The sequence below is a fragment of the Pipistrellus hanaki genome (assembly GCF_964339955.1).
Source record: "Pipistrellus hanaki genome assembly, chromosome: 1".
NCBI lineage: Eukaryota > Metazoa > Chordata > Mammalia > Chiroptera > Vespertilionidae > Pipistrellus > Pipistrellus hanaki.
The window spans coordinates 164,748,107-164,767,274 of NC_140503.1; the positions used below are offsets into that span (position 1 = coordinate 164,748,107).

The following is a 19,168-nucleotide window of genomic DNA, read 5'->3' on the forward strand; positions in this document are numbered from 1 at the left end:
AGTGTCTCCTGAGAAAAGAGCTTTTCCTCAGCCGATAAACAGGTACAAGAGCCTTTAAAGCCTAGAATGAAGACTCGCCAGCCTTTGGCAGGGGTCTGAGACTCTGAGGAGTATCACTCACCAGCACAGTACCCCACGAGGTTGAGGAACTGCTTGTCCTTGCAGCTGGTCCTGCAGTTTCCACCATTAATAGTGACACGAGGGTGACAGGAAATGCAGTCAGATTCGGATGGGCCATGGCACTGCCTGCAGGTGGGGTGGCATTCTAAGGGGGAAAAACAAGAACCAGGATGGGAATTTAGCAGCTCAGCATGTAAATATATGAAATATTTTATGAACTCCACAAATTATATTCAGAATAGAACTCAAATACTACTCATCTTTACTTTCTTCATATATATATATATATATATATATATATATATATATATATTTACTAATTTCAGAGAGAAGAAGGGGAAGAGAGAGAAGAGAGAGAGAGAAAGAGAGAGAGAGAGAGAGAGAGAAAAACATCAATGATGAGAATCATTCATTGGATGCCTCCTGCACCCCACTACTGGAGATCAAGACAGAAACCAGGAATGTGCCCTGACTGGGACCTCCCGGTTCATAGGTTGATGCTCAACCACTGAGCAACACTCGTCAGGCAACACTACTCATCTCTTGAAGATTCATGATCAAGCCTGGTGTATCCTTAAGACTGACCAAGGGAGTGCATTTTTTGAGTCAATGAAAATGTCACCCATGAATAGAACATGAAATCTAGAACCATAAAAATTTGAGTAACTGGCCACACATTCTAAGGGGGCCAGCACGACAATCCCTATCTATGGAAATAAGGAAGTGAAGATCAAAGTGACCAAACAAAAAAAAGTGAGTGGTAAGACTCCCCAGCCCCCAAAACATCCGGATTCAAAGGCAGCAAGGTGCGGGAAGAGAGGGAGACTTTGCTTCTCACAAACTCCAGACAAAGGGGAAATCTTTCACAACAATGGATACTGAGCCATCTCACTAGAGTCCGATGGCACAACTTGGATGCCTGTTGTGGTAGCAAGACTCCATTAAAGAACAGAGAACAGAAAAAGCCCTCTTCCTGGAGGTTATCATGAGCTGTGTTTGAAGTTCAATTCCTTAGACAAAATCATATCAAAGCTATGTTTTCCCCAGAAAAACCACCAAATTAACAAAAGCACCACAGTGGAAGAAAACCAAGTGAATCACAGTAGGTGTGGGCAATAAAGATAAGGATGGCAAGAAATAAAAGCAGGTTGCAGCTGCAGCTGCGTGTGCACTGCCAAGGCAGCAGCAGGACTGAGCACAGAGAAGGAGATGCGAGGATCTCTCTGCCAAGGACCAGGAGGTCTAAGCATGTCTGGTTCCAAGAGGAGGGGAACTGGGTAGCACTTGCTGGAACTGATGACAAAGAATTCCCTCCTGGCACACAGCTGGTGAAAAGCAAAGGCACAGACTTTAAATAAAATCACCTGCTTCTCGCTTCTTCTGGCAAGAGACCAAATGAAGATAAGGAGTTATAAATATATATATTTTAAAAAGGCAAGCAAGCAAGAAAATGAACTGCTGATTAAAAGGCTTGCATTAAACAGCACCCCTTCTACATTCCTGAGGCTATGAACTTTGAAAACGCCCATCCCCGAGATACTGGTGTTCTCAAGATGGTTTCCACCTGCCGAGTTGCCTCCCCACCAGAATATTTTCAGTGACCTGGTGGCCCTGGTGCTTGTGGTACCATCCACCCACTGGCTTCAAGTAGGAAGAGGCATAGGCAGAGAGGAGTTAGAGCTACTCAGACTTTACTCCCCAGACCACTTCTCGCACACAAACCACTGGGCTAGTGTGAAAGCGCAGGACAGACTGGTTTTCAAGGACACCACCAATGACAAACCAGAAACACTCCCCTCTGAGCGTGATAGAGGGTTTAAAGGAAAGCAACCCATCAGGGGTCTGGAGAGATTAAAAAGGTACTTGGTAGAAGAAAATTTCAGAAGAAATATCATATTGATCTTCAATCATCTAAATCTGTGTTCACATTAAATTTTCTCTTTGGAGTTTGAGGCTAGAGGAATCTAACAAGTATTAATTTATTTTAAAAATATTTTACAAATCTACTACATGTTTTCTGACTCTAGAAATACATGTAATAAGATTTCATAACAGTGGGCTTTTTCCTATAAGCTGGTGCCAACAAGTGTATTATTAGAAATAAAACAGTCATCATGATAGAATGTGTTTAGCTTTCTTTTCCCCCTGTAGATACAAGAAAACACAGTGCTACAATGAGGTGCTTCCATTTTAGCATTTTGTCAATTCCAATAAAATTCCTGCACTAATCTCAACTAGTAATGTCTAGACACTCTGTCACTGAGACATGAAAGTGCTCTAAAAAACATATGGGACTGACCTGTCAAGGAAAAAAACAAATACCTCTCTCCCCCTTTGCTTTGTTTTATTTTACTAGGGGCCCAGTGCACAGCCCACACCCTCTCCAATCTTGAACCCCTCATGAGATGGCTGACTGCTGGGATAGGGCCTAAACTAGTGGTGGGACATCTCTCTTGCAATCTGGGACTGCTGGCTTCTAACCACTCACCTGCCTGCCTGCCTCTTTGTCCCCAACTGTCTCTGCCTGCCTGATCACCCCTAACTGCCCTCAAGTGCCCTCCCCTGCTGGCCTGGTTGCCCCCAACTGCCCTCCCTGCTGGCCTGATCTCGCCCCCAAAGGCCTTCCCCTGCCAACCTGATCTCCCCCACAACTGTCTTCCCCTGCTGACCTGATTTGCCCCTACCCCCCTGCCAGCTTGATCTTGCCCCCAACTGTCTTCCCCTGCTGGCCTGATCACCACTAACTGCCTCTGCCTCAGCCCCCACCACCATGGCTTTGTCTGGAAGGAAGTTGGACATCTCATCTGGAAGATGGCCAGTAGAACCCAGTCTAATTAGCATATTACCCTTTTAGTAGTATAGATAGATTATATAGGATAGGATTGCTAAAATGGGGAGCGGGGGGGTGAGAAGCCTTTTTCAGCAGGAGATGCTCTTGGCAGACAAAACACATAATCCCTATATTTAGACTAATAGCCAGCCATATGCATTATATTACCAAACCAGTCATGAAAAAAATTGAAGCTGTCTTACACCTTACCTCAAAGAGCTTTTGCCCTTAAAACCCCTCCTCAGCCCCCACTTTAGGTTCTGACTTCGAAGTTCACCCAGATTAGGTTCTAATTGGTCAGTTTCTATGCCAGTCAGCATCAAAAGCTCCACCTCCTAGGCAACCATTGGCTCCTCACACTTCACCCAGATTTGGTTCTGACTGGTTGGTTTCTATGCCAGTCAGAATCTCTGGGCTTCTTTCTGGGCCTGATCCGCAGCCCCCTCAGCAGTCAGTGATGGGTCACTGTGCCAGTATTCAGTCCAGCCTTGGTCGTTACAGACCCTGGCTCTTTATATATATAGATTTTTTTTTTTTAAAATCTTTATTGTTGAGACTATACAGATGCTCCCTTGCACCTCCCCGCCCTCCTCTTGCCTTTGCTTTATTAGGCTGTAGCCAGGGAAAGTGGGGCTGAGAACTGCAGAGGTCACACCAAATGCCCAATCCTACAAAGATGCCTTCGAGCCTGAGTACTTTGTCTACGGGATGCCTGCTATCACACCCATCCCTCACTATATGCACAGGGTAAGCTGGTTCAAATTCATCACTTCCTCCATGCTTCCTTATTGGAAGAACTGAATTTTCTCTTGTTCCCTTTACTCCTACGAGTTCAAGATAGGGATTTACAACCCAGCCCTTAGTCCCATGGATATGACAATGTTTCTAATTACAGTATCTGGCCACATTATGAAAACAAAACAGGGGTACAGAGAACATGCCCCAGCATATCACACACTCACCTGTACAGCCGCCTTCCTGGTTAAAGTAGCCATCTGGGCACTGGGAGAGGCACTGCCCCTCCATCAGCACATGGGAAGGCCAGCAGGCTGTGCAGTTATGCGGGCTCTGCCCTGCACACCCGAAACAGGATTGGTGACAGGCTGGGAAGACAAAGCAGAACAGACAATCAGGAAAGTCACCATATGACAAGTGTGGGTGCTTTGTCTCTCCCATTAGCATCCCTGGGTTGAAACACATTCTGCACATTCATTTCAGTTTCCCAAGGACACATCTCACATACTTCTTTCTAAAGGCCATGTCCTACAAAGCAAGCATCTGTAGCACTCAGCTTAAATAAGGCACAAATGCCACAAAGCAGAAATAACTATTTGCAGAGTCACACATTTCTTCCTTCCCAAGTTCCCATTCTCAGAGAATGTCAAGTAAAGATCAGGAAGTCATAAAAAAGGACTTCCTTCCCCCAGAACAGCTCCTCCACCACCACCAGACTATGGGCTGCTGATCAGGCTACTCAAAAATTAAAGAGAATGGTGATGGAAGCTTTCTTTGCAGATCCCCCAAAGGTTTATATGGTGCCTGCTCTCTGATGGCACCATACAGGTGAGAAGAATGAGTTATGCCAAATGCCCATCACACTGCTGAAACTAGCCGCATCAACAGACGCACAAGCAAATATCTGGAATAAAATGAATGTGAGACAGAGAATAACACAGAGAATAAGAGTGTCACATAGCCACTCTATGTGACCTTGATAAGTTATGTAATTTCTCAAGGCTCCTAATTCCTCATGTACACAATGAGAATATGAACTATACACTCTGCATGGGATGCTGTGGACACTAATTGGGTTGATGCATGTAAAGTTCTTATGCTAGTGCAAAACACAGAATAAGGGTTTAATACATCTTAGTTATAACTATTATCAGTAAATACTGTTACACAAGTACTCATAGGTTTTTATTTTTCTAATAAATCTTTATTGTTCAGATTATTACAATTGTTTTTCCTCCCTTCCCTCATTGTTCCCCCCCACCGAGACCCCACTCCACCCTCTGCCCTTACCTCCCCCCACTCCCATCCTCATCCATAGGTATATGATTTTTGTCCACTCTCTTCCCATATCCCGCACACAGAAACTCCTTTTCCCCTGAGAATTATCAATCCCTTCCCATTCTATGCTCCTGATTCTATTATATTCACCAGTTTATTCTGTTCCTCAGATTTTTAATTCACTTGACTTTTAGATTCACTTGTTGATAGATATGTATTTGTTGTTCATAATTTTTATCTTTACTTTTTTCTTCTTTTTAAAGAACACCTTTTAGCATTTCATATAATACTGGTTTGGTGGTGATGTACTCCCTTTAGCTTTTTCTGATCTGTGAAGCTTTTTATCTGCCCTTCTATTCTGAATGATAGCTTTGCTAGGTAGAGTAAATGTGGAAAGCAAAGAGAAAGAAAACATATCTGCTTGCCTACATGAGACTTTTAAGGATGAAAGGAATATTCACACCATTTCCCAAGTGTGGCCAGTGTCTTAATGATGCTTTTTTAAAAAAAATTTTCGGTGTTTCTCATGCTTTGACATCAGGTGCCCTGGTGGTCCTGGAGAAATTGCCCCTTTTAGGGTTAACCAGTTTCTAGAGATGGTGGGTGACTAGCCTGTGAGCACGTCTTTCTTCTGCCTACTGCTCAGTCCAAAGTCCATACCCCCATACCTCTCCTGAGGATCATAACTGTCCCTTGGCCCTAAGCACTCCATTGCTGGGTGCCAGACAGCCTCTGCACCTGGAGCCCCTGGAATTACTCAGACCAGCCAATTCGAAGCCTGTTCACGCTGCCTCACTTACTCTTTCCCAGTGAAACCAAAATAAAGGCTCTTGCCTGTTTCCTCCTCCCTCCCTCACCTCCCGAAGGCTCAGGTGCTTCCCTGTGTGGCCCCTCCATGGAGTAAGGTGCCCTCTCCTCTGGGGAATGTGACTAACGAACTGTATTTCCAATAGAAATTGTCTGCTAATCTGTTGGCCTTACCAAATCTGAATAAGAAAACTTACATCTTGAAATAGCCTGATATTTGCCTCCAATCATTCATTCATTCCTTACTAGAGGCATGGCGCACAAATTTATGCTTGGGTAGGGTCCCTAGGCCTGGCCTGTGATCAGGGCTGATCTTCCCCAGCTGCCAGCAGCCGGCCCCACCCCCTGACACTGCCACCACGGTTGCCCTCTGTGTGGGGGACGACCAATGGGGTGATCAGGGCCCTGACGCCACCTGATTCCACCACCACTCACCCCTGGTCCCTGGTCCCCATCAGGTGATTGGAGCCTGCTGGCCAGGGCCAGGGACAAGAAGTTGGCAGGCAGGGCCCATCAGGTAGGTGATCTATCAGGGCCAGAGGGCTGGGGATAGCTCCTGTGTTGAGAGTCTGACACATCATTACACACACACACACACACACACATATATATATATATATATATATATATATATATATATATATATAGAGAGAGAGAGAGAGAGAGAGAGAGAGAGAGAGAGAGAGAGGGGGGGGGGGATTATCTGTCAAGAAAGTCTAGGTGCTGGGGATACAATAGTATGGGGATACAAAAGAGCTGGCCCATATAGATGACCCCATGCATTTCAGGGCACGTTCTGTCCAATGGACAAGATCCACTGACTCAGCGACACCACTCTGAGTCCTCGATGAAATACCCAGAAGACTTACAGATGAACAGCTTGGAAGAGTGGGATGTGATTTTATACTACTGCAGTCTCAACAAACCCCCAACAAAAATGTCACCTACAATCTTCGATGTACCTGGGGCTGAAATAAGATGGGCTGTCTGGCCCAGCAGTACGCTGTTACAGTATTAAACTACTATTATATGACTGCACTATGCTGCTGTCCTGAGCCTTCCAATGCTCCCGTGAAGCTGTGGCTCCATCCTAGCACCCTGACTGACTGATAACCCAGCACCTAAAGTGTTAACACCTGTACCAGGAGCCCTCAGGGCCTTGCTCCTGACCCAAGGCCAGGGCCCATTCCCACAGGGCAGTAACCTTACCTCCTGTTTGATAAATATTTTAATTATTATCCCCGAATATGCTGAAGAGCTTAATATTTATTTAGCAGTTTTTATTATTATATGAAAACAGAACTAGAACCACAGTTTAAAGTAACTTCTTTATTTTTTCTAGATGACCTTGTTAATAGCTCTATTAACACAAGTCACAACTAGAAATTTTCTAAGTATTTTCAGAATCATTATAAAAATATTTCTTCATTAAAAGACAGAACGGTGATGGAAACTTTCCTCGCAGATCCCCCAAAGGTAGCCCGTCTGGGGTGGCTCAGTACTTGAGCATTGACCTATGAACTAGGAGGTCACTTTTTGATTCCCTGTCAGGGCATATGCCAGATTGTGGGCTTGATCCCCAGTGGAGGGCATGCACGAGGCAGCATATCAATGATTCTCTCTTAACATTAATAATTCTATCTCTCTCTTCCTCTCCTTTCCTCTCAGAAATCAATAAAAACATATTTAAAATAAGACAAACAGGTAAACTGACATTTAAGCAAATATTATTTAAAAGGCTACACATAGCCCATTATTTAAGACATGTTTAACACAAATGAAGCAGCATGCAGTGAAAAGTCAGGTGGCAATATTTCAGTAACAGCAAAATTATATTGTTGACACTGAGTTTCCAGGATGATCTGGAGGAAGCAATTAGAAGCAATATAATATTTTCTACTTAAATATTCCTTCAATAATGCCAATATGTTTGTACTAGGCTTCATAAGATTGTTAAATTCCTCAGTTCTTCCTGTAATACTCCCCGAATAAATAGTAAATCAAAGCATCTCATTGTGGAATTGAAAACTAGGGAAATATGAATCGATGCATTATGAGCACACAGCATATTTTACATCATTCCATTTGGTCACAAAGTCAATGTGATAATCTGACTCAGTGTGAATAAAGATATTACAGAATTATATAAGGAAAGCAAAGAGGGCCAAGCACCAAAAATTCCAGGGGAATCTAGACCTTAAAGAAATACGCCCCAATGAACATCACCATGGCAGCCTTCGGAACTGCCTTCACTGGAAATGCTCAAGAGCCAAGTAGGCAATTAGCTACTTAAGCTGCCATGTGGCACTGAGGTGATCATCCTCTCAAAGCTCCTTTTTCTCTATCATGCCCTCTTTCTGTAAGGACAGGCATCTGCATCTGCATCTTTACCACAATCTCACAAAACTTGAATTCTGTGCTGAAGGTGGAAATGTCCACACCATCTAACTGACTTTTATGAGGTCTGATCATTCCTCGGACGCTGATTTCATAGCCAGCGTTCTGATGTGAAGTCTGAGATCCTTCAAGGCAGAGTAACTTCATTAAGGGGTATATATGGAAGAGATTGGAAAGGTCTATGAATTATTTCTCCACATAGTACTACATTTTTAGAGAGTAACTTTCCAGTTGATGTCTAAGTATATTTCTGAAGAAGCAGAACTGAGCTGCTTAAATATTAAAAGTGTCCCTTAGATGGTTGTAAATTCCAGTTGACTTGACTCTAATAAAAAAAAAAATTATCTAAGACAATTAAAATATTATCAATTTTGATTTGCTCAATTTTCTATTTAAATTTCAGACAGTGAACACCACTTATTTTTTCCCCTTTTGTGATATAAAAGTAGTCCAGCATGCCTATTTTTATATAATTGCCGAGAACCGATTCCAGCATGTAATAATTACAAGAGTTTTACCAAAAGGTTGGTGAAGCTTGGGGAGCTCAGCAGGGTTGAGTCACATGTAGTTTATCTGTTGGAAACAGCTACAAAGCATCTCTCCCAAACCTGAATGGGATTGTTAGCCACTAGGCAGTTCAGGGCATTTTATTGCCTCCTGTTTGCCAAACACATGAACAGCTGTAGGCTATTCCTGAAACTGATAATGCTTCTGTATCCTTTGATACCTTACCCTTTGAAGTGTATATTTCCACCTAGCCTTGGGACAAATTGTGTTTAATAAAAGGATGGGGTCCTGAGACAAGGAGAGTCTGCTAGCTCCTTCAGCTGGAAGCTCCTCTGACCCCCAATGCCTTTCAAAACTATCTTTCGCCCATGGACTCCTTCTTAATCATTTACGCGCAGCCCTCTTTCCAAAATGCTGAACCCTTTGTAAGGCTGGGGAAAAAGAACCCCGGCAATTAATGCCCCAACGAGGGGCTCCAACAACTGGTTCCTGAATGAGGGACACAAACAACACTTATTTTTTTCCCATTTGATGATATAAACTATTATATCATCAAATGGGAAAAACTACTTTATATTATAAAGAGTAGTCCAGCATGCCTATTTTCATATCATACGAAATTTCCTGGCTTTTCATGTCAAAACAATTTTTGAGGTAGACATCTCCCAAATTATGATGTAAATATGAAAATCCTCTATGATAGGCAGTATGAGTACTACCATAAAAAATAAAAACTGAAATGAGTGAAGTCAAATAAAATCGGTTTCCCTCTTCCCTTCACCCTCCTATTCCTTATTCTCTCTCTTTTTTTCTTTTATTAATGAACATGATTTCACTTAAGTATATTGGGAATGCCTTAAGAGTAAAAATAACATATTTTCCATGGAAATATTGGCAGCAAACTCTTCTAATTATCCTATTTCTCTGATCATTTCTTTTTAGCCTTTCTCTATTTATGTCACGAATATTAGAGATTCCAAAAATTGTACCCTCTGCCCTTTTTCTTCTCCTTCTCTGGCAAACTAATCCACAGCTTTAATGATGCCCTACATGCGGTGAGTCCTGAATTTATGTGTATAGCTCTGACTTTTACTCTGAACTCCAATCACATAAATCTAAACCGCCTAAGGGATATTTTTACATGGTGTTTCATCAGTATCTGATACTCCAAACTTCTAAAATACAACTCATTACCACTTCTAAGCTCGGTCCATACCTACTTAGTGTAAATTACATCACATTCCTTCCCTCAAAAACTGTACTTATCTGCCACCCCAACCCCACATCCTCTCCTTTACCTGGTCTCTCTTTTGTATTCTCTGCCTCACTTGGTAGCCTCCCCATTCACCAAGACACTCGTGCTGAAAACTGTAGACTTCTACTTTCCCATCACTACAACGCATCCAGGATACATTGGTTTTTACTTCTTAAATCTCTGTTACATCAGTCTCAACCTCACCATCCCCTAGTCCCTCACTTTGGTAAGTGCCGAAGCTTCCCAACCAGCCCCCCTCTGTTTTCACACTTTCCTGCCATACAACTCTCAGATAGATCTTTATAAAATGCCAATTGACTGAATTATTCCCCTTAACATCTTTTCATGATTCTCCAATGCCAATAGTGTCAACTCTAAGCTCCTTAGCCCAGCACTTTAAGCACTTCATAACATGACTCATCCCATGTTTCCAGTGCTAGTCCCCACAATTCACCGCTCTGGCCTTTACACTGCAGGAATACCAAATTCACTGCCCTTCTCCCAACACACAATGCCTGTGCCCTCGCTATTTCCTTGGCCTCAAACAGCCTTTCCTTCCTTTTCCCCTGGTGAGCTCCCATCAATCCTTCCACAGACAGCCTGATGATATACTGTACCCCCGACAGAGTCAGTCTCCTTTGTTTGGGCTCTTTCTGTAGCCTAAGCCTACTGCCATTCCAGCATGCTGCATGTTCTTTTAATGTCTTGTTCAGATGTCAGTCTCCCCTACTTGATCTTGCTTCCTTAAGGCATGGTCTGTATCCTTTTCATCTTTCTATCCCTAAAGCGAGTACACCCAAGCTACAGAAGCAAGGAGGAGGAAGTGAAGAGGACTGAACATTACCAGAAGGCATATGTTTGGAGAGCTTATGTCAGCCCTCTGGGGCCTACATTAAAGAGTACTGCTTACTGCAGAAGCCACGTCTTTTATTCAATTAATTCAAGGGAACCCCAACTTCATAAATAGTAACATGCTCTTAAACTGAGCAGGCAGACTTGCCCATTTATTTCTTTAATTAAAACTCTTTGCCTTGAGGCCTTGGGTGAATCTTAGCAACAACTAAATAGATCAAAATACTCACAGTACACTTTGTTTCTTCCCATTTATCTAAAGCAAGTTAATTAATTGACTAAAACAACTGGCGAATTTGTTATTTAAAAGAAAATTGGTGTTCCCATCCAAGATGGTGACAGCAGGCTCCTGACTCACTTCCTCCCACAGATACAAATGAGACAATTTCCTCTGAAAGAATCCAGCAACTAGCAGGGCAAATCCTACCACATATCAGCAAAGGAAAAAGAAAAAATAAATAAAATAAAATAAAATAAAATAAAATAAAACACCTATCAACCTGGGTAGGAAAGGCTGAGGCACTGTTGGTGCCATCTACCCTACCCCCAGAACAGCAACGAATAATGCCAAGGAACTCCCCGCACCCAGCTTCTCTCTGAGGAGTGAAGGGTTTGGACCCAACATCTAGTGCCCCAACTTTTAGGATTTCTATCTAAGGGATGGGTCCCCAAAACTACAGGGTTGAAAGCCTTGCTCCCACAAGATCCATCAGACTATAGAGAATAAAGAAGCAGTCCTTAATGGCTTGCAAAGGCTCATGGAAGTTGTTCCCTAAGCTCAGAACAGAGGCAGCAGTCAGAAACGCCCATCTCCCAGACTTACCCTGAGACATGTGTGCATTTCTTAAAAGCGGTAGCCTGAAGGTCATACTTCTAATTTAACAAGACTGTCTGTGATGTCTTCTGAGACCTGGGAGGCTGGCAAACACTGATTCACCCTCTCCCTCTAGCCTGCTCCAGATCACTGATGTCTCCCCGGAAAGAGCTTATACATATGTCCGATGCCTGACTTCTGCCGCTGCCACCCAAAGGCACACCCTTGATAGCCTGGCTCTGGTGGCCAGCAGGGCTTGGAGTTCCTGGGTTCAACAGGACAGTAGCAAACCAGCTACCCTCCTGGGCTCAGAGGGAGTGAACATAAACATCTCTCGGTGTTCCCCAAAAAGAGCGAGCATAAACACCCATCTCTCAGTGTTCCCCCCAAAGAGTGAACATAAACACCCTTCTCTCAGTGTTCCCCCAAAAGAGGTTTTTACATACTTATAAGCTGCTGCCTGGTGATCCGGCTTTCAATCAGCCTGCATCTAGGGGCTGCCTAGCTTTCTCTCCTTTGAGACACTGACAGGTCTTAGCATACTCTCAACTACCGGGAGCCAATAAGAACAAAGAAAGTAGCTTGGACGATCACAAATGTTTGAGAGTCAAGCAAGAGCTATGGCGGCTGAATGATAAGGTTCAGAGAACAAACTAGTGATTGGGACAGGGGTGAGGAAGGGGTGGAGATGGGGGCAGGGAAAATGAGTGAAGGTAGTCCAAAAGCACAAACTTCCAATCATAAGGTAAATAAGTCCTGGGGATGTGGGGATGTAATGTACAGCATGGTGACAATAGCTAAAAATACCATATTGTTTATGAAAAAGTTTAGAGAATAAATCTTAAAAGTTCTCATCACACCCCCCCCCCCCCCAAAAAAAAGTGTAACTATAGGGTAATGAATATCACCTGAACTTATTGTGGGGATTACTTCCCAATATGTCCATATATCAAATCATTATGTTGTACACCTTACACTAAAACAATGTCATGTGTCAATTATATCTCAATAAAGTTGAAAAACTTTAATCAAACCAGTATTAATTTTGTGCAATTTTGCACCATGCATTAACATCGAGCTTAAGAAGGTGATACTAGTTGCTAAAACTTCCCTGACGTTTACCTGACCAATGTGCTGTGAGTATAATGGAAAGGCTGCTGGTGTGGGGAATGGTGGCCACTGGGATGTTGGCTGCCTCTGCATTTTTCTTTAAAGCAGTTTCTCCTGACATAATACATTAGAAAACGTGTAAGTTGAATTCATTATCGTAGTACAGAGTTCATTTTTAACATAAAGCTTGGAATTTAAAAGTATATCATTTTCAATCTCTTGCTGAACTGTTTGGGAATTGAAAGAATCCATCATTAATTTGTCACAGAATCGAGGCAATTACATGCTAAACTAATCATCCTGATCATGTTCATATCCCTTCCTGGTCACCACTGCCAATTGTGGACATGGTGATTGAACTGCATTGTTAATTAAGATGGCCTGGCCTGAAATTAGGTTGTAAAACTATAGTGTGAAATGAAGAACAAGGTATCTGGGTTTGGAAAGAAGAAAATATTTTGTAAGCAACTATGTCCTCCCTTAGATCCCAGGATCTAAATTATCCCATTGCTAAATTATCCTTTAGTTGGTTCCTTCTATGCCTCACTTTCTTCATCTATAAAATGGAAGTAAACATACATTCACAGGATCTCCAATAAACTTGTGGAATTGATAAACTACAAAGGTATTTGTGTGTGTGTGTGTGTGTGTGTGTGTGTGTATAATAAATAACTGTATGACTCTATGCCAAAAGATTAAAAGAGGTTATCTCAAGATAGAATGGTCATAGGTATGGTTTACAGATAAAATAAAAATACTTAATTAAATTTGAATTCCAAGTAAACAACAAATAATATTTTGGAATATCTCAGGCAATATTTACAAAATACTTATACTAAAAAAATTATTTTTTTATTTTCAAAATACACAGTGGGGAAAAGTAGGTTGATGGCTGTAAGTACATGAAACAGAGTTTATACTTGTATTATTTATTTATTTATTTATCGTATCCTTTTCCATACGAACAACTATAAACATACTTTTGCCTCCTCCTGCATTTTTATTTCCCAATTCTGTATTTTTATGTGCTAAATCTGAGTAACTTGGTAATAGATTATTTCCTTATCTGTATTTTTTAGAGTTTCAGTGGCATGTATATTTCTGGCAATGAGAAGAAATAACAGTTGGAATAAAGAAAACAAACACAGTTTTCGTTAGAAACATGCCAGAGATAAGTGGTGTGCTTATTTTCTTTCACTAGAGGCTTTCCTTCCTCAAACTCTGGTCACTGGACCAGGAACAGCAGCCTCACCTGGGAGCAGCACATCACAAATGCAGACACAGATGCACCCAGACCTACTAAATCTGAGTCACATCTTAACACAATCCCAGGAGACTCATACCAGAGCCTCCACTCTACAAGCTCAACGAAAAGCTATCTTCAAAATAACTGAATCCTTTTTGAGAGAGAAAAAAAAATCCTCAACAAGCGTGAAAGGAGAATCTGAGACTGAGTTGAGCAATCTGACCTGAAGCCAAGAGTATCATCGAGAGAGGAGAGGCCTCCCGGGTCAGGAGCCCCAGGTGCTCAGTCCTGTCCATCCCCCACGGCTGCTATGTGCTCAGGGCTGCAGTCACTAATGCCTCAAACAAGTGACTGGGAGCATGGTGGCCCCGGAGCTGTGCAGTAGAGAGACCCCGGCCTAGTGCCTACAGGCATGGAAAACTGATGGGGATGGATTTTTTTATGTTGTTTTGGAGAACATGGGATTTTATTGATTTGTAATTTGTTATGTTAGGGCAAGAGGGGTGATGTATTTTTTTTTCCTTTCAACTTTTTTTCTTTCAACTTGAATTTGTTAATACCAATGAATAATAAGTTAAAATGGGTGAGATTTATTCTAGGTAAGATTAGTACAATTTTTCTTTTAATGAATTATAAATGCTCATCTATATATATATAAAAGTCCAGCAACCAAATGGCGGAATGACCAGGATGATCTGCTGTCCAGTACTTATGATGCACACTGACCTCCAGTGGGCAAATGCTCAACACAGGAGCTGCCCCTGGTCAGTTCACTCCCACAGTGGAGCACCACTTGGCTGACCAGGATGAGCAGTGTTCTTATAGTAGGCTGATCCTGCAAGCCATGCCTCCCACCTGTGCACAAATCAGTGCACCAGGCCTCTAGTATTTAATAAATATGAACAAATTTGATCAATCACCAAATGTCTCCAAATTATCTCACAATTAGTAATGGACTCCCCTTTGTACTAGCATAGCCAGCCACTTGCTGGAAAACTAGAGGTCACATGAAAAAGAAGCATGATGTCAAAGCCCATCTTCTGAGGTATCCAACTTTCAGAGAATGAGCCAAAGACACAGGACCAACAGGTGGCTGTCTGTCCCCATCTTGCCAGAGCATCTCCACCTCAGAGGCCATCTCAATTCCGTGCCTCCTTCCCCCATTATCCTGTGTGGGCATCAGAGCATAGATTGCTAACCAAGTGTGAGCCATGGATTTTGTTACTGCTCTTGTTATTCATTTATTTCTTTATTATCCATTTCTCTCACCAGAATATAAATTTCATGAGAACAGGATTTTCATCTGACTCATTCACGAGTGTATCCCAGTACCTAGAAAATGCCCAGTACCCATAAGGCACTCTGTAAATATTTGTAGAAGAAATGAATAAAGATGTCCTATAGCTAGGAATACACAGTGTTCTCTCTGGTCATTGCTTGTTAATTTTATATTTTTTCATTCATTAATCAATGACTTGGAGTTTAGTCTAATATCTTGAATACATTTTTGCTTCATTTTTCAGTAGGTAATGCCTGCTTTTGTCTTGTAGCTCAGAGAGAAACTTTTATAATAATAACTCTGATACCGTATCAAAGGCTAAGTAACTTGCTTCTCACCCTCATTAGTTGCAGTTATATTCTGATCACCCCATGCTGTAGTCTCAGAAAAAGGAAGAGGAAGAGTTCCGGAAAGAGTTGTTTTTCTCTTCTTTATAGAAAAGCATTTGAGATCAAAGGCACTGTAAAATAAAATCTTAATGGCAAACACACACACACACACACACACACACACACACACACACACACACACACCTCCAGCCTTTCTAAACGTTCTGCAAAGAGGCAAGGACATTTCTGGGACTGTGTGAGGAGAGTCCCTTGCAATCTCTTAGCACTCCCAGGGCCTGATTTCACAGACACACTCCGGCAGAATGGAAAATGGAACAGATTTGGGGAAGGCAGAACAGTTTCCAAAGATACAGGATGAGTGACAGGAAGTACATCAATCAACATCAGGCAGGGTTCGAAACAATTGGTGTTTGCACTCAGTTTCCCAATGAAATCTTAGGCAACTCAATTAACCTCTTTCTGCCACATTCTCATCACTTATAAATTGAGTACAACAATCTATCTATCTAGCGGAGATTGCACAGGGATTTGGTAATAAATGAGAGTAGACAGCTCTATGTGCGATACCTAATAATATTATATTAACTAGCATGAAATCACGGGGCTACAAGGACTCAAGAGGTCAATCTAATCCTTTCACTCAGGACCACAATGAAGCCATTCCAGAGGGATTAGATCTAATCCTCTTTTAAAAAAAACTGTCTGTATAAAGAAATTCCCAGAAAACACCCCTCTGTCAATGTATAATGATTCAATCCTGCACCCTCAGCACTCGGTGCTTCTGCCCTTCAGCCACCAACACAGTAGCATCCTGGTTTAGAGCATGGGAATTGGAGACAGGCAGACTTATGTCCCACTAGAGTCCGGTCTGTGCTGCCTACATAACTTTGAGCAAGTTACAGCCTTAACTTCCTCAAGCCTCCGTTACTTCTCTAGTTGTATCACTGACCCCATTAGGCTGGCATCAGGACAAGTGAGTAAACAACTATGGCATGTTTCACAGTGCCTGGCTCATGATTTGTGTACCAAATCACCAGTAACATGATTTTCTGGCTGAATAACCCTAGTCCCTATAATTTTTATTTACAGCATAACTTAAGATCTTAATCATTTCGTTTTTATGACAGTGCTTAAAACTGTAGAAAGAAGCTAACTGTGCGAAGCAGCTTGGGGAGATTTCTTCTCCATTGCTCCTGGGATGCAAGGGGAAGGCTGTGTGACTTGCTTTGGAAGGCATTGGCTCTCTCGGCAGCAACAAAGATCCTCCTGTTTCTCAAGTGCCGTGGAAACAGAGCCAGGGGAGCGTAAGGGACCACGGAGAATTTGGGCAACGTATACATGGGCAGTAACCCGGACGTTCGGAGAGTAGTAATCCTTCCTCCGATTGTTAGATATCAATGTAAACACCCTGGGGTCCCGATGCTTCCCAGGGAGCAGGAAGTTACCCCTACAGCGTTCCTGAACACCTGAGTATATGGCTGAGGTTTGCACCATTTGAGCATGGGGGCTTTACCAGTTTACCAAGCGCTTTCATACTCCTAACCTCCTCCGGCCCTGGTAAAAAGCCAGTGTGAAAGGAAATTATCCCTCTTCGAATGCAGTGAATGCCAAGGCTCATGGAGCTTAAGTGTCTTGCCTGGGGTCTCTATATTCCAATCTGCATACTTCCTACTCTGACTGTGACTCACTGCATCCAAGATCTTTTAGCCTAACCTTGAAATCCAGCATTGCCATGTGAGAGTGCATTCCAATGTGAAAGGGAAGCCACTGTAATAAATGGGCCTGTAGGATACAAAATTGCATCTGCAGCATGTTTAGAGTTATGTTGCAAAAATAAAAACTCGAAGCAATGCAGAGGAAAAAAACCCTCATGTATATTACAGCAAAATAGTAAAGGCAAGTGGGCTTAGGTGGAAGGTGATGGGAAGATTGTTTTTATATATTTTTTTACACTCAAAAATTTATTTAATGATACACATGTTATGCTTACAATGGGAAATATGAGTAATAAAATTTTTTCAGGTAGCTTGAGAGTCAAATAATTCTCCAACAGTAAGGCAGCTCCTTGTAGGAATACACACACACACACACACACACACACACGGTGTGTATGTGTGTATGTGTGTATGTGTGTATGTGTGTATATACCCCTTTTCTCCTCAACCACTCATAGTTGACCTAGCTATTAAGTCAAATTATTCAGGATGACATCAATTTCCCATAGATATGCCAAGACAATGACAGGAATCATTTCTAAATTTTGACAGAATTCCAGATTTTGCCCTGAAGGAACAAATTCATATTCCGAGCAGCAAATTAGAAGAAATAATAAACAGAATTCTACATGAGCACTGAGTCTTTCTTAGCTCCTCATGCTGGCCTCTGAAAGAATTCCTGCCTGGAGCTTCTGCGTATAACTTTGGGGACAGTGTGGAGTGAAAGGAACAGCGCCTTCAGATCACCTATTCCTCACAAGGGAAGGAGCTCATCAGCGGGGTCCTCTTTGGCATGTCCGTCTTCTGCTTCATCCACGAGCACCCCAGAACCAGACTTATATGAAAACACAGACCTTCCTGGCTGTGGCTTCACCTCACGGGCTCTCTGAAGTAGTAAGGCCAGAAGGTCCTAACATTTTCTCAAATCACGATCACTCACCTTCACACAGCCCAGTGTTCTCCAGGTAAAACTGGGCTCTACAGGGAGACAGACACTCGCCCGAGCTGATGTTCACACCAGACAGCTGCTCGGCTTGCAGTCCTTCCTCCGGCTTCTTGCACTGGGTACAGTGAGAGCGCTCTGGACCCACACAAGTCAGACAAGAGGAATGACAGGCTGCCAACAGGAAGAGAACACAGAAAACAATCCCAGGGTCATATATAGGTTGCTACCAATGTGGAGCTATCATTAAATCAAAACCATTCTAAGAGAAGTTCATTAGATACATCCTTCCAGAATATTGTTTTTCTAGTGTGCTATACCAAAGCACAAGGTAATAATAATAATACTTGTGAAGGGTAAAATGAGGGTGAGGCTAACTAGTCATATCTCTCAGGTCCCATAAGAGCTGCCTAGCTAGATTTAAAAAGAACAACAACAACCAAACACAACACAAAAATAACAGCAAAATGGACTATATTGGCTGGGTTCTCCAGAGAAACACATTCACTGAATGGCGATTTAACATTATGTCTTCAGCTTTTACTGAAGATTTTTAAGAAGCATTCACATAAAGGCTATTGCTGTGTTTTTTGCAAACACGGTCATTGTGATATTGTCCATTATGTTATTCATCACCCAGTCTATCTGGGGTCCAGGCAACAAATTCCCTTTAGAATTTATGAGAGGAAAGGCTGCTCTTCTAAACAAGGAAGAAGCCTCTTTTGAGCAGCCACAATAATTTCATAATCCATCACAGCTCCTTGTTTTCCCTGGCTACCGGTGGAAATCAGAGCCAAATGGAGTACACGAGTTCTCTCAGGCCCGCGTTTTATACAATTAGCTTGCCTGTTCTTTAAAAGACTCGCTGCATTTTCCTTTTCATAATGTTTATTGCAGCTGCCTGTTTTAAAAACGTTTTGCTTGTAACTA

At 42.3% G+C, this 19,168-nt stretch overlaps 1 protein-coding gene across 1 annotated transcript in view; it reads right to left on the bottom strand.

Moving 5' to 3' along the window:
• Positions 1–19,168, bottom strand: part of FRAS1 (Fraser extracellular matrix complex subunit 1) — a 438,553-nt gene that overhangs the window by 190,404 nt on the left and 228,981 nt on the right. Inside the window, exons 18-20 of the mRNA XM_084880389.1 lie at positions 18,236–18,412; positions 3,913–4,053; positions 122–265 (exon numbers count right to left, since the gene is read on the bottom strand). Of these exons, the coding sequence (XP_084736515.1) occupies positions 122–265; positions 3,913–4,053; positions 18,236–18,412 (462 nt within the window). The remainder of the gene's footprint in view (positions 1–121; positions 266–3,912; positions 4,054–18,235; positions 18,413–19,168) is intronic.